The sequence below is a fragment of the Nymphaea colorata genome, chromosome 5 (assembly GCF_008831285.2).
Source record: "Nymphaea colorata isolate Beijing-Zhang1983 chromosome 5, ASM883128v2, whole genome shotgun sequence".
NCBI classification, from domain to species: domain Eukaryota; kingdom Viridiplantae; phylum Streptophyta; class Magnoliopsida; order Nymphaeales; family Nymphaeaceae; genus Nymphaea; species Nymphaea colorata.
The window spans coordinates 8,930,365-8,946,444 of NC_045142.1; the positions used below are offsets into that span (position 1 = coordinate 8,930,365).

General features: G+C 36.7%; 1 protein-coding gene across 4 annotated transcripts in view; it reads right to left on the reverse strand.

Annotated features, from left to right (window-relative positions):
* LOC116254268 (RNA pseudouridine synthase 5) overlaps window positions 1-16,080 on the reverse strand; it is a 32,399-nt gene that overhangs the window by 15,050 nt on the left and 1,269 nt on the right. For 3 of the 4 annotated variants that reach the window (XR_004172664.2, XR_004172663.2, XM_031629531.2), the window contains exons 3-8: window positions 15,458-15,485; window positions 15,321-15,367; window positions 12,201-12,291; window positions 7,113-7,290; window positions 5,394-5,481; window positions 5-98 (exon numbers count right to left, since the gene is read on the reverse strand). Coding sequence is in view for 1 of the 4 variants with exons in the window: in XM_031629531.2 (XP_031485391.1) it covers window positions 5-98; window positions 5,394-5,481; window positions 7,113-7,290; window positions 12,201-12,291; window positions 15,321-15,367; window positions 15,458-15,485 (526 nt within the window). In the remaining 3 variants the exon portion in view is untranslated. The remainder of the gene's footprint in view (window positions 1-4; window positions 99-5,393; window positions 5,482-7,112; window positions 7,291-12,200; window positions 12,292-15,320; window positions 15,368-15,457; window positions 15,486-16,080) is intronic. The other variant, XR_004172665.2, reaches the window with a different exon arrangement.

A 16,080-nucleotide genomic window follows, 5' to 3' on the forward strand; every position in this document is an offset into this window, starting at 1 on the left:
ATACCTGATCCTTCTCAAGAATTCCTGTGGCCAGTCCCCTATAAACTTTTGAAATTCTCCTTCTTGTTACACGTTCATCCCTAATATGCCTATGACTCCTAAGTACCAAAAGCATAAAGCAACACTTTAAACAAATTAAAATAGTGGTGTGAGCAGCTCCTCACAACTGTGCAAGAAAGATATTCAAGCCAATTTATTGAGAAAGAAATTAAAAAACAAGCTTCTTCATTTAAAGTACATTTAAAGTCTGAAGAACAAATTCTAGATGCTAAAGCATATCACCAGGCTACTTGAGATAGAACTTGTACAAAAATAGTAAATGAGACGTATAAGATGATATCATAATGGTATTAAGTATTAACTATTAACAACCAAATAAGGCTTCAGAAAGAGAGCAAATCTTTGAACAAAACAGGCAATGACACTTCAATTAAAATATTCCCCAAACTTCAAAAGCATAAATCTATCAACTAAGCTACGCCAGCTAAAGTCAGGCAGTTGTCTCAGGCTAAGATGATTTCACACCCAACTAACTTTTCAAATAAGTATCAGTCTGTTCTATAGAGTGAATGCCATGTTCACTCAACCTTTTGGTGACCTGACACTTCACCTATAGGTACCAAAGAAATGTTAGGTTTGGAAGTCCACCCTTAAGTGCTCCTCAGCCAAAAAGTTAAGTGATCCATATAAAACATGCAGATGAATACACCACTTGTTCAAATATTGGACAGACACAACCCCTTAAGTTCAACAATTTTGTAATTCATTTTCTTTCAGCTCCTTATAAGAATCAATATAGTTATTAACCTGACTGAGCAGGCTGTAACTTTCTCTCAATGGCTAAAAAAATTTAAAGAATGCTTCTCTTTTATATATATATATATATAGGAAAATTGAAATCAGTCAGCTACCTATATTGCCGGATGGTTTTTTTTCTTTTATTTTTGCTGCTAAAAACAGCCGTAAGAGGTGCATTCCATCGCTAAAAACTATGGCCAAGCAATTGGCCATTGCCAATGTACCTTTTGTGATAGTTTTTAGTGACAAAAAAAAAAATCTGGCCACAGAGGTAGCCTTTCAATTCCTCTCTCTCTCTCTCTCTCTTGAAATGCTATGGCCAAATGGGCGTAGCATTTCTATGGCCCTTCATGCATGCACCTCAGTGCAAAATGAAATGAGGCGTGTGCATTGAGGCTGTCGGCTCAATAAACTGTCGAGCGGTTGATGAGGGATGGATCCCCCCTCTATATATATGTGTGTGTCTAAGTCATATGCATGCTAGGACGCGTACGGTATGGGGATACTGTTATAGATGCAGCAATTATTAAAGCGATATTTTTGAAAATATCGCGATGTTAACGGGAAAAATGAGAAAACCAAAAAACGGAAAAAGATCATGATGTTTTGAAAAACTATCATGATTTTTCCCCATTTTTCATTTTTATCTTTTTTAACATTAATATCATCATTGATTCAACTTTAAACTTAAACTTAATTTTCATTATTTTCATCAGCATTTAAACACTCTTTGTATCATTTTCATCTAGTTTTATTTGTCTTCTTATTAAGTTCCCATTTATTTTATTTTTATCTAACGTTTAGAAATTTTTTAAAGTTTGCCATGATTTTGTCAAGATTCTTCCAAAAAAACAACTTTGAAAACTACCAAAGAAAACCCTCACCGTTAAAATCCCTAGAATGATATTTGTGACAATGACAACTATAAAGATTGTGTACACAAGGATACAACAAGGTATATATACATGTACACATATACGTGTGCAAAATTCCATAAAAAAATATGCAAAATTCCACAAGAATGGACAACACTACAAAAAATATGCAAAATTCCAAAATTCCACAAAAATATTCAAAATGCTAAAAAAATCTGCAAAATTCCACAAAAAATATGCAAAAAATCAAAACTAACATGTCCAAGTGTGTTGCCATACTTGTGTCAGCATGTTGGCGTGCCGACATGGGTACGGCTACCTTCTAGCCATGTCTATGTTACTTAGGGGGGTGTGTGTGATGTGATCTTCCCCCACCGCCAAGTATATCTTCCTTTCCTCCTTCCTCCACCTCCTCTTCTCTTCCTTTTTTTTTCTTTTTCTTTTCCATTTCTTTTTCTAGCAAGGACCACTGCATGCAAGCAGCACCGGCAGACCACACCTGCCTAGCATCAATGTGGATGCAACAGCAAAATGCCGCATCCATGTATTATATATTTGTATATATGGGAGGAATACTCCCTCCTGTAACCCATGCTTTTCTCAGTACATCGAGAGAAATATGTCTCACATTCTTTATCCATATATAATATGCTTTGATGCACTTTAGGGGAAGTATCATTATTGGCTATTTGGGTTTCTAATCTTTAGTGTTGAACCTTTTGTTCTTAAGTTGTTATGGGCCTGCTTGTTGGGCTTATTTACATCAAGTTGGTCAAAATTTACTAGAAGAGTTTGCCAATTGAGGAATTAGGGTGATTGAAGACTGATCTACTTGAAAGAATGTTTGAAGTCTCCTCAAAACTTTCAACAACTTCAAATTTGTATCTGTCCTCAAACATGATGGAAGCAGTTACAGTGTTACACTATATGGGTGGGAGGCTAGGCGATCTACATCAAAGGGGCTTATGAAGTTATATAAGCTAAGAGGTGTGATTTTCTGACCTAACACTAAGACTTGTTAAGATTGATGAAGTGGTAAAAAAAAAGGCCTTGCTAAGACTTGGTTTGTTCTCACCTTTTATTTTAGATTTGGATCAGGTCCAAGTCCTGTCTATTATGTATACTAAATATACTTATTTAATGTAATAATGTTGAATATAGATTGTATTTCATTATAACTTCTGTAACTCTGCAACTCGTTTTGATTACAGTCAGCTTAATGTAATAATTTTATATAGATCCTGTAACCCTGTTTGTAAGTGGTAACTCATTTGATTACAGTCTTGTTTATTTGTCTATTTACAGTATGTCAGTAACTCGTTACATTCAGTTCATAAATTTCAGTTTTCCTATGAAATAGACATGGCATTTTATGATATTAAACATTTCATTTTGGTAATAGAAAGCTTTCTAAAATCTTTGACATGGGAAGTCTGATTCCTGTTTTGTGAAAAAAAAAGGGACTGATTTATGTTTCAGGCTTTCAGCTAATGTTGGCATAACTCATATGGCTCTTGATTATATTTTTATATACAAAATTACAAATAGACTATATACTTATATTGACTGGACTTTAATCTGTATAACTTTTTAGCATCAATTTTGTTCTAATTTTAGGAGCTACGTTTGTTCTACAGCCTTTTTTTTATGTTTGAACCCATTTCATACATTTTCTTGAAAATGATTTATGATTTCTGCTAACTGTTTATCATTTTTCTTGAATCTTCAAAGCTATAAATTTTGCATTTTGTCTTCATATACAAGTATAACATAAATCCTATAATATAATATTGACTGTTATAGACTGTTGTCTTATTATATAAGTCTATTACGTTATAACTTAATACACGCTAATTAATAGCTTCATTATTGTAATTATCACCTAAGTGCGCCTAGGGGCAGACTGTTGCCCAGGCTGTGCCTAGCGACTTTTTCATAACATAGCTGTTATTCCTCTTCTTAATTATGTTGTTCATATTCAAGGTTGGCCTTCTCTCTCAGGATCTTTTTTCTGTTTCCTTCACTTCTCTCCTATTAGGTCATCCTCCTTTCATCTGCATCAAAATCCTAATTAGGATGGTTGGGTAAAAAACCTAAGTTTTGAAAATCTTAACCTTGTTCCTCTTCAAACTAAAATCTGATATTCCATTCGATCATTGAAAGAATTTTGAGTATCAAGCACGATCAAGCCACCAGACTTCAAGTTTAGCTGAAAATAGAGGAACGCAAGAAAGAAGTGCACAAAGGGAGGATGCCATCTACAGTGACGACCCTTTCTACAACCCTAATTCATTAATAAAATCTGTATACAATTTACATGGACAAAAAACGTCCTTAGGACATAAGATGATCTATGATATTGTGGTTCAGCACATTTTTAGGAAGTATACAAAAGGAATGGATGTGATTGGATCTAGACAAGTTTTGTGCAGATCTAGAATATGTTGGTTCCATTACATGTCTTATCACCCTCCCTCAAGTAGAACATGGTCAAGACCATGGACAACTAGTTCAATAACCAAAACTGGTGCTGTGTGAGGCCTTCAGCAACCAAATCAGCAATTTGTTTTTCTGTACAAACATTACATGGCTCAATCTCTTTGTCGTCAACCTTTTTCCTAGTGAAGTGCTGATCCATTCTTATGTGTCTTATGCGACTATGATGAACTAGACTGAAAGCAAATCGTGTCCAATGAATATACAACTACTTCGGTGAAAAAGCCCTCTTCAGTTGATTCTGTTGACATCTTATTTTCTGGTATAACTAGATGTAGAGGAAGAGAAGGATAAAGGAGGTTGTGGAAAAACTGGAAACCAGTGAAGTAGTGGCATTTTGCCAACTCCCAAATAACTCCAACATGGTTAACATTAGAAATAGAGCGTTGCCAATGTGTCACATGTGCAGGAAGATAGGAATTGTGAAGCAAACTGTTATTTTAGTTAACGCATGTAAGATACAAATAGAAAAGATATTAAGTTATTCTAGTATATTTGCATCTGCATTTTTACTTCCTCTGTATTACTTTGTTGTCCAAGGCTTGGTCAAGCTAACTCAGGGGTTAGACTTACCGTACAAGAACTCTGTGCTTATAAAAATTAAAGAGTGTCCATGTAGCATAATTTGTAGATATATTTTTCTGCATTTCCAGTTATTTATTTTATGTTTTTGATGGTTTTCAGGTAAGTATGCTAACTGTTGGGAGTGACACTGCCTGGATCTCCAAACTATGGAAGCACCTCCAACAAATAGTCCTCCTCTTCCCTGTATATAAAAGATGACTCATCTTTTCTTACTATGCTTCCTAGGCATGTGTTCCATGTCTTTTTGTGTGCCTTGGTGCACCGATTTTGCTACTTTTTGAACATACTTTATGCTTTTACATTTTGCTTTGTATAAGTATAATCATGCTCCTTCTTCAAAGCTTAATTTGTATCTTCCTTCAGATTCAGTTAGGCAAGTAAAGAGATAGATTCAGTTAGGCGGGTAAAGAGAACTTCAAAATATAAATGCCCAAAGTACAGATGAAGGAACAACAAAAAGTGAAATGGCAACAACTCTTCAATTAGCAAGGGAATTTGGGACTTTTTGTTTTTTTGCTAGACACAAATGGAGCTACCTTTAAATGTACTTGCATCATTTTCCAAAAGGAAGAGAAAAAAAGGGGCATATACATAAACCATGGAGGAACCAGAAAAAATTAAGAGCTAGAAAAATTGAACCTGTCGTCTGTTAAAGCTGATGCGCCATCAGCAAAATATCCAGCTAGTTGAACTTTAGCAAGCTTTGTCTTTGCACATAGTAATATGCCTGAATTCCAAAAGTCAAGCACACGAAAGGGTTTGAGATTACAAAAACTGCAAAAATCTCTGAATTGTCCAAAGTAGCAAAAACCACATGCAGAGACAGGTGTGCATATGGACCCACAAATATATACACATGTTAAGTGTTCGCCTTTTACCTTCAAACTTTTGCATTGAAGGTAGAGGTCTTTCACACTTTTCAGTTTTCACCATCAGAGGTATAAAATCTTCAACTTTCATCATAGATTTTCTTAACAGAAGTTGGTTAAATTATTGTTAAACACTTTTTTGTCAATCTTCAACTTGAATATGGCTGGAAGATCTGATGTTCTTGAATTGCAATATTATAAGTTAAACGTGTTTAAAAGAACTGTAATATGTCCCTCTTGTAACCAGCATTTTTATGGTGGCCTTTTTATGTTTGGGTTGCATTTAATATTCTGTGATACTGTGCCATTTAAAGAAACAACCACCTGATCTGCATGAATGTCACAGAGGAGTTCACCCAGAAAAGGACAAGAGTTGCAAACTTGCAATTGACAATCCAATTCTACCTATACAAGATACTGTTCTTGATTTAAATCAAAATCGTACAATACAAAATCTGGTAGCCCATGATTTTGAAGATGACAACATCATACCTCAACATAAGCAACATCAGTTGTATGTCCACCACTAAAGCAAGAGAACCTAGCGAAGCAAAAAAAAACCTAATGCAACCATAAAAAACTTTATCATAGAAAGGACTGAAAACAAATGAACCAGAAAAAATATTTTGAAAATATTTCCAAATTGAAATTGCGTGATAGTTTCTTAAGAATTTTCAAGGCATTTTTTGCAATATATTTTTAACTCTTTTTAGGTTTCTTTCGATGAACTCTTAACTTTTATCAATGTTTTGTAACAAAATTGATAATAGTTTTCTCTATTATTTTTATAAATTTTTAGCCTTTTGAATTCAGGAGATTTTCCTAAGAAAAAAATTTTAATCAATGCCCAGGAATGACCCTGCGAATAAAAACCCGGGATTGATATTTGTGACAACACTTAAACTCATGTTTTAAGGACCTTAAGTTCATTTAATGGATGCCCTTCGATTGTTGTATTTGTGCACAATTGGTGTTTCATGTTTGGCACTTCTTACATTGTTATGTAACTTATGTACATGCAGTTTCTGTTTTTCATGGCGAATGTTTTACCTATTTTCCCCTGATTTTATAGTTTTTTCATGACTTTATATATTAAAAAGAACTGTGATCATTTATGCTATGTTACATTTTGTATCTAACTTTACACCCAGCTGATAAAAGTTACTTTATGCACTTTACAACATTGTGAATGAAATTTTAAAGGCTTTTAAGTCATTAGAATGCATGACACAGCCAAACTTTCACTCTGATTACACTTCAGCTTCATTTTAGTTATTTAAAGCTACTTGGCATAACCTTAAATTAAATCCATGACAATGATGAACAACCAAGGCTGTCAGTAACCCATAGACTATAAACTACGACCAAATCAGGAAGTCCTTGCCCACACAATCTTTATGAATCACATCATAAAATTCTGTTCACAAATGAATGTTTAAAGCTAAACAAAAGTCTTTGCAAAGTCCAAATACACTAGTCAGATATATACCAGAAGTTCCTCTCCCCAAACGATGTACTGGGACAGAGTGTTGTTTCTGTTCAGAATATTTTTCAGGAAGTGTGGAGAAAGGTCCATATGTTCGCCAACAGAGTTGAGTAAAAACTGTTCGCTGTTGGAAAGATCCTCCAGGTAGTACTTGCAAACCTGAGGGCTTATTTATTGCAAGCTGGAGACAAAGGGAAAGAAAATGAAAGAGAATTCAAAAATGATTATCTATTTACCGAATTATAGGAGAAAGACAAGAAGTGTACAAGGAAGAACACTATACTGATTAAACTAAAGTTGAGAAATGAGACTGCTTTAAAGGTAAAAGCTCAGTTGTTCGAGAATGAAATAAATGCAACTGTCGAACCAATACAGGCCATTGCAGAAGTTAATGGTTTCTTGCAGCTAGATTATTAATACATTCATGTACCTTATTTTTCCTTGGCCATCATATGCATATCACAATCTGCAAGGTTCAACCTTTAACATATGCCATGTCTATGCTTGAATACCTCCCACGAGTAAATTTCCCTGGGCATCTCCCTTCAATACGTTTGAAGTTCTACTGCCTTGCTTAGCATTATATATACTGCAATATTTATGTTCACATCTCTCTCCCATGTCCAAAATTCTAGAAATCAACATAGAAAACATGTCCTCTCCTTTATTTTTGTAAGGGTTCAGAAATCAGAGATTTATATTGTTCCAGTTTAGAGACTGCTATCTATACAACCCAAAAAGATAACCTCTATGTTAATTCCTATGTTATCAGATAGATTACATCCATGGAGTGTTCCGTGACAAATGGAGTCAAAGCTGAGTTATTCATATAGAGCACATTGCACTCAAGCACCTCTTTCTCTCTCCCTCACCCTGCGCCCCCCCCCCCCCCCCCTTTCCTTCGTTCAATGGAGCTCCGAACATGCTGTCCTCAGGAGGCATCAACGCCCTCATTTTCCTGCAGCACATGGGAAGTCCTCCATCAATGCTCTAGTCTACTTGAGACCATGCAGGAGTCCATCCCTACTGCTACCTTCATTTTCTTTGAGGTGCTGCTCGTTGCTGCTGTTCTCTCACTTTTCCTGTCGGCCAGCTACAAGAGAAATAGTTTGAATTTGCAGAGGACCATGTGTGTGTTCAGGAAGTGATGAAGGTGATTTGTCACATACCGTTGTTTCAGCGCGGGAGGCTTAGCACTATCTCCTATAATAACATTGTTTTTCCCTTATGTAAGGAATTAATTTCAAAAATTTACCTGCATCCCCATAACATGACTAAGTGTCCTCTACTCACGGTACCAAACACCTTGATCATCCTGCTTCGTTAAGGAAAATTATGGCGGCAAGGACTGCATCCATACGTTCCAACTTTATTCTATTCCAGCTTGGGATTGGTTCAAGATTTGGTCGAAACTTGAACTTCATTTTGATTGGGATTATTTTCTGCGATGTAGCCTGGGCCATCTTTAAAATGAAAGTTTGTCTTCACATGTCTTAGTTCCCTACATATACAACATATCAACACCCTGTAAACTTGAGTTCAGACTTACAAAAATATCTCAAACACACAGCCCGCTTCTGTCACAGCATACGACTCAGGCACTCAGCCGGAATAAATCTCTCAAATTCTGAAAAACAGATTTGTATTGAAGTAGAGAACTTACAAACTTCAGACACTCAGGCTTATAACCCCAAACATTACCCTTCACTCTATTTATAGGGTCAAATGAGAGAGAGATAAGAGCAGCTAGCTGTTGGAACTAGTTCCAATGGATATAAAATTAACTGTTGGAACTTGGAACTAGCCAACTACTAGTTCAACTGCCATTAATGCAGCACAAGGCAAACAACCAAAAATACACGAAAAAATATATAAAAATACATTAAAAAGTACAAACAAATAGATGCAAAAGATCTACACATGTATATACATATGTATCCAAAAAAACTCTTTGAATACATATAAACATATACAAAAAAAAAACATATTTTCCAACACACCCTTCAACCTCCAGGCCGAGAGTGTTGGAATTGAAGTTGTTGAGACTTGAGAGTACATAGAGTACCACGCCCTCCCTGATTTTCATCTCTTTCATGACCTCCTCGTCTGTGATATCCTCTTGATCTTCCTCTAGGCATACCAGCAAATAAAACATTTTAAGAATTGTTTGAACATAGTTTATCCGCACTAATAGCTTTGCAACTCGGCAATGTACTGAAGCAACTTGTACCTGAGTTCTTCAAAGCAAAAATGACAAAACATTGGAATTTTGTGGAGAGCACATGGTATTCAGGTCCTAAACTAGCAAAGTCTCTGTTGAACCTTGTCACCATCCAAAACTCTTATCTCCTATGACTTTTAGCTGATTAGCAATATCTTTTACTCTATTCACATATATTATTATGTTAAAACATCACCTTTTGAGGCTCTAAAATTCTTTCCTTTGGACATAACTCACAATTGGAACTGAGAATAGGTACTGATGACTGAGTTATCTCACAAGTCACAACTCCTTGGTCATACACTCATTTGCCTTGCCCACAAGAACCTCATGAGAGACAGTCAGTATGAGATAGACAACCACAGCCTGGTCCTTCATCCATGAAATATATTCACGATTCTTAAGATAAGTCACTCTAATGACCCCTTTATCATCCTTATGTTTAGGATCATTTCTGCTGGTGTTCAAACTGAACAATATAGACATTCAAACAGATGATAACTCTTAATCTAATAAACAAATAGCCTTTCTAAATTCAAAAATTTCAATAGTTTTTTTTTTCTTAAACTAACTAGGAGGAAAAGCTTGAAGACAATAAAGAAGCCCATAACTGAAGGGTCCAGAGTTCAGAAGAGGTTAAGAAGGAACAAAATTGTCAGCACTAAAAGGGACAGAAACCAGGCCTATGACAACCCGAGACAGAAGAGAACAAGGACACCAAACAATAATGACAAATACAATGAAGAAATAATAGCTGATTGACAGTCAAAGCAGGAATCAGATGATTTGATTTAATAATTTGCAATGAGGATGTGAATAAGGAATAGCATCACCAAGCAACTAACCAGACAGGTTGATTTTATTTTGTAAATCAGGACAGATGTTCACATAACATAAAGGACGAACCGAGGGGATGTGGCAAAAACAGCAAGCTAGTAAATAGGACAGCACATGACACTGGCACAAGGAAACAGGAAATATATGTAATCCAACAAGCCAAAGACCAAAAACAACGCAAGATGGAATGAAATGTATTCCAGGACAGAAGGAGAGAAAAGACAACCGTCAAGACAAATGAAACAGTTGTCTCAAAACTCCAACAATGACCATGGCTCTGATACTGATGCAAGCTCCGCTTGCAGAAACGACAATCCGAACGTTCGAAGCAGATGTGAAGACACTATACAACAACTTGATAGAAATCTAGCACCAATATCTGAAACCAAAAAACAGCACTCACGCAAGAAGATCGAGAGAGAGAGAATGAAAACAAGAAGAAGCTGAGGAGAAGAAGTCGTGACCAGGATGACCTGCCCAGGCCCTATTTATAATTTCAATTTCAGAATTCGAAGAGTCTCCAATCGTAGAATCCTAGGAGACTCTTCACATAGTACAATGACATTAAATACCTCAACACATTCTACAAGAACGTAGAATCCTAAGATACTCTTCACATATTACAATGACATTAACTACCTCAACGCATTCTACAAGAACGTAGAATCCTAAGAGACTTCACATATTACAAGGACTTTGAACATCGTGAGAATGTGCTGGATTTTAACACAACTAACATCAAGGAAAAGATAAAAAATTTAAAGGAGCATTCACTTTTTCTTTAACTTCATTGATTCTCTACAAAATAAGTCGTTGCCATGCACACAGTCGGGACGATGAGACCTCGCTCTAATACCAATTTACGTAAGCTCTGCTTGCAGAAACGACAATCCGAAAATTCGAAGCAGAAGTGAAGACGCTATACAACAACTAATGTAAAGGGAAAGACAACATTTGAAGGAACACTCACTTTTTCTTTAACTTCATTGATTCTCTACAAAATAAGTCGTCACCCATTTATATGAATGAAAGAAAGTAACGGGTCGGGTCCTGCACTCATACCCTTAATCCAAATGGATCCAAACAGATCAAACTGAATATAAGTATAAAATGGATCTCAAAACAATATATAATCCAAAATCACAATTCAAGTAGTCTAAGCTGACGAAGGGCTGGACACGCATTGAGGTTGTCTCTTCATGATCTCGACTATGCTCCAAATCTGCAGGGGCTTCCACGGTTGAAGACTCATGATCTACACTAACGCGCAAAGGTGGGACCTGAGGCGGGGAACTGGAACCGGGTACATGACAGGTCAGGTCCTGCTCTGCATCAGATACTATGTAAGAAAAGCAGCAGTAGACAGACCTGAACCAAATTGCTGTAGATAGCAGGGAACCAAAACTGTGCTTCCTTTGATCTAGACATGCAGCAATAGGAACAACAGCAGCCTCCACAATGAGCAACAAGCCTATTGTAATTTTCTTTCATCTAGCAGGCACCATCATCCTTGAACAACCAGATTTGGGAAAATCTGATTGCGATACCTAAGGACACACCTTTTAGAAACAATCACAAACCTGGATCTAACACTGGTCAAATATCATGTAAGAAATCCATCGAATCACTGAAATCTATTAGTTGCAAGATAAGAGAGAGAGAGAGGAATAGAAGGAAGTGCTGCTTGACACAATCCCCAATGTAGGCCATGCTCTAATTTCTTTCTCATTGGATTTAAACTTTAGAACAAAGGAAGGGCAATAATGCCCTTAGACAGCACTTAAGAAATACACAACATGCCATTTATGGATCAGTACGCCTCTATCAGGTCTGGGTCCAGAAACCATATGTGTTAATAGCTTCCATGAACAATGCCCTCTCAGCTCAGTCTGATGGTAGATATTTCACAAGTGATGCATGACTTTAGTCAATTGCTACAATAAGCCAGTTGTCCACTATTATAAATTTATAATAAAGCAGTAGGAAGAATTAAACTTGTCACCAGCTAATTCAAAGTGAATATCAAGACTTACCACATGATCATCCTCAAAGAGAACTTCAACCATATAAGGCACGTCTGGTTCTTTCCATGGCAGACGGTGATACAACAAATTGGAGCCAAGTCTAAACAAGCAGAAAATAAGGATTCAGATTTTCATTTCAAAAACTATTATATTTTAGTCATAGCAATGCAAGGTTGCTTAATAAAGTGTTAAAATGCTGAAAAACATAAGGCAAAAGGTATATTCAAAATTTGCTGATGTGTGTATAACCAAATGATCACTAGAGTGTTGAAATATACATGCACTATCCCTTCCTGCTTGAAAGATTTTGATCATGATTCTACTGTTGCCTAGTTCAGGCGAAGGAAACATCTTGGAGCATGTCCAACCAAACCTTGAGTTTGTCATCCAATATAAACGAATATTCCTGTCTGGTGTGAACTTTCCTGATGTCTATCATTTCACATTGTTCTGCCTCTGCTCCATTATCTTCCGCTTTCATATTTGTTTCCCTGCCCCTTGTGTGCGGTGACATATCAAATTCTTTTTTACCACTTTTACTTCTCCTGTGGTTGTGTTATAATAAATGACACATGATTGCTTCAAGAAGGTCAGCCTCACCCAATCAAATAAAGTATTGTGCATTGCAGTTTTACATTTTCATATGGTTTTCCCTCACTGTCAAGGTGCACAACCTTACAAGTTCATAATCTCTCTGATTTCATCAGCTTTAAGTACCTGACATGCCTAGGACCTGGGTAAAACTCAGAAAATTTTAAAAAATAAAAAATAGGTAAATGGAATAAATAAGAAACTAATAGGAAAACATGAATAAAACTATATAAAAGTGATAAAAGGAATGTTTTAATGATAATAAAAATGATGCAAATAATTTAGTTTAAGTTTATATTTAAATCCATGATAATATCAATGCTAAAAAATAGGAAAACGAAAAAAATCGCAAAAAATGTGATAATAATGTGATAAATATTTTTACATGATTTTTTCAAAATATCACGATTTTTCCAGTTTTTTTCATTTTTCTGATTTTTGACGTTAATAACGCAATATTTTCGAAAATATTGCGATATCTGTGGCACTGGTTAAACTTAATCATCCCCTTTTTACACACTAACAGTTCACATTCTAATACATGTCAGACCACCATATCTTGGTCCTAGTCTCCTAGTACAATTGTTTATGTTGTCTTTGAATCATTGTCACAAATGCTCTCAATTCCACACCAATCCTACTACCAACTCAATATGATGGTGGGTGTCTAGCTCAGTTGGTAAAGCAATGGGCTTTTAAATGAATAGTTGCAGGTTCAAGTCCTGCTATACACAAACCTACCTGAAACTATCCTATTAGTAAGGATGAGTAATACCGCTGAAATATCACTCTTTCGTCGGACTGAGGTAAGAAGTAGTCTCAGGCTCTCAGCGATGTGGCAAAAGAGGATGTACTGGTAGTTGTGCCCTAGCCACCTCAGACCCAATCCACGCCTGACAGCTCACTCTGTCCACTTGTCATGCCCTTGAAAGAGCCACTGACATGCCAGGGAGCTGGCCACACTTCATTGCATAGAGATCACAAGCCTAGCACAAGCCAGTACCCACATGGTACATCACCTCAGTGTGGGTCGCACGTGTACCCTCTTAGCCGCCGCATGCACAACACCTCAGCAACCAGAGACCCGCTTTGCACCACTTGGCTTCATGTCAGGCCGCACACCAAAGGGGAGCTCGTGCCCAATTTGGAAGCCCCCTTTTTTGTAGCCACCTAGAAGAACCATTCTTGCCTATTTTTCTCCACCCATTATTGCCTAATTCCTAAAGAGACCCTCAGAGCTATCAATGCAACAGTAATCTTAATAACAATAGCCATTTACCTAGATGAATTTCTAGCTGAACTCTTTTGAGGTCCATCAAGTAAAAAGATATTAACCCAGGGCAACAAGGTCATTTCTGTCATTTATGCTTCATGGGCAGACTAACAATGTACTTGTTTTTGTCGCATAGGAGTGGCATCGGCTTTGTAGCATATGAAATATAAAGAGATCATATGGCCTAACCCTGAAGCTGCAATTAAGGTAGCATTCAACTGCAATACAAGTAACAAAGAGGAAATATTTCCCTAGATGAGAGAAATTAAACCAGTTGTCATCTTTCCCCTCCTCACTTTTGTTTTTCTCCATAATTTTGTTTTTGCCAACTATATATGGTGTCAGACCAAATTTATAATTTGACCCACATCAAAATGTTGCAAGATGAACACTCATTTTTTAAAGTTTGAGTTTGCTATTTCATAATCATGGGGCAGCTAAAACAACCTCCCCTGCTGTTCCCACGAATGCATCTTTTGTTTCTCCACATTCCAAGTTCCAAGTTTCCACTATGAATGTATCCCACCACCATCAGTTCATTGTACTATTCTATTGTATCTGAAAATCTGTTGGTTGTCACTTAATCCTGGGTGGATATCCATTAATAGTATTAAAAATCTCATTCTAGAAAGTTTTAAGCCTAAACATTCTGCCACTTCTCCCATCATGAAGGTCTTCTGCCACGTTACAAGGCTTGTAGTGCTTATCCTATCCAGAGCCACAAATTTTCAAAGTGATTTTTTGTGCTATAAACAACAATGAGACTCCTGGAAGTTGAAAGTGGGTGACATTGATCGGTGAACATCTTATTCTTACCCAGCTCAAGAAACAAAAGTGTACGCATGAATAAAGATGCCTTGAGCATCCCAGGAGAAACAACGGTGACCCCAAAAGTTCAAAAAACTAACATAATCGTCCAAGACTCCTGCAGCTGATGACCTTACACGATAAAAATCAACATTCGACAGCATTACACATATTTGCATTTCACACATGAACCCAGCTAATTGCTACATAGCAGCATATGTTATTGTCAAGTTGAATCAGAAATTCTCTTGTGGAGATCAACTAGGAGGTATACTTATATTTATAAATGAAAACCAAGTCAACAAACTCGAACATGTACACACACTCATAAGCTTCTGCAATACAGTTTGATTTAAAAAAGAAGTGAATTAACTCAAAAATATCAAGTGATATAGATCAAGCAGATAACAGTTCCGCAATATTGAAGGACTTTTACAGAGGGTAATTGTTAGTCTAACCGCAGAATACTGTCAGAATTAGTTACAACTTGTCCATCAACCTTGATCTGCAGCAACATAAATGTCTTCATCAGAGCATGCCATCATATGAGAAACACCTCAGAAGTGCAAAAGAAATAAACCATTGCATGGTCAACCTGCCCATTTTGGATTCGCTGGACCCAACTGTTGAAACACCAATTGAAGACGAACATCACAACCAATAAGTAGTAGCACTGAATCATATAGCAAAATATCCAAAGGAACAGCAGTGGCAGGAACAGGAATGGCATTTAATAGAAGTTCACATAGCAAGCCCAACATAGAGGGACAGAACCAGGGGAGACAGTGGGCCCTTCGCCTCTTAAAACTACCTTGTTTCTCCAAGTTCTGCCCTAGCCAACAAATGGAGCAAGGGAAAAATAGTCACTCAGATTCTTAATCAGTCTTTCAGACGTAATGAAAAGATTTGCAATTTGAAAAGAGATTCACAATTCAAAAATAGCACCTCAGATTCTTAAAACTACCTCGTTTCTCCCAGTTCTAACCTAGCCAACAGATAAAGCAAGGAAAAAATCGCAACTCAGATTCTTAATCAGTCTCTCCGTCCCCCTCACATGAGAGAGAGAGAGAGAGAGAGAGAGAGAGAGAGAGAGGGAGATGGAGAGAGAGAGGAAGGGTCCTTTGAATTCCCAACACGGTGAAACCTGCGTCTTTGATAGTTGAGACTTGATGATTTTTTCTTTTTTTGGTGGGATAAAGCGAAGAATCTCACTCCTAT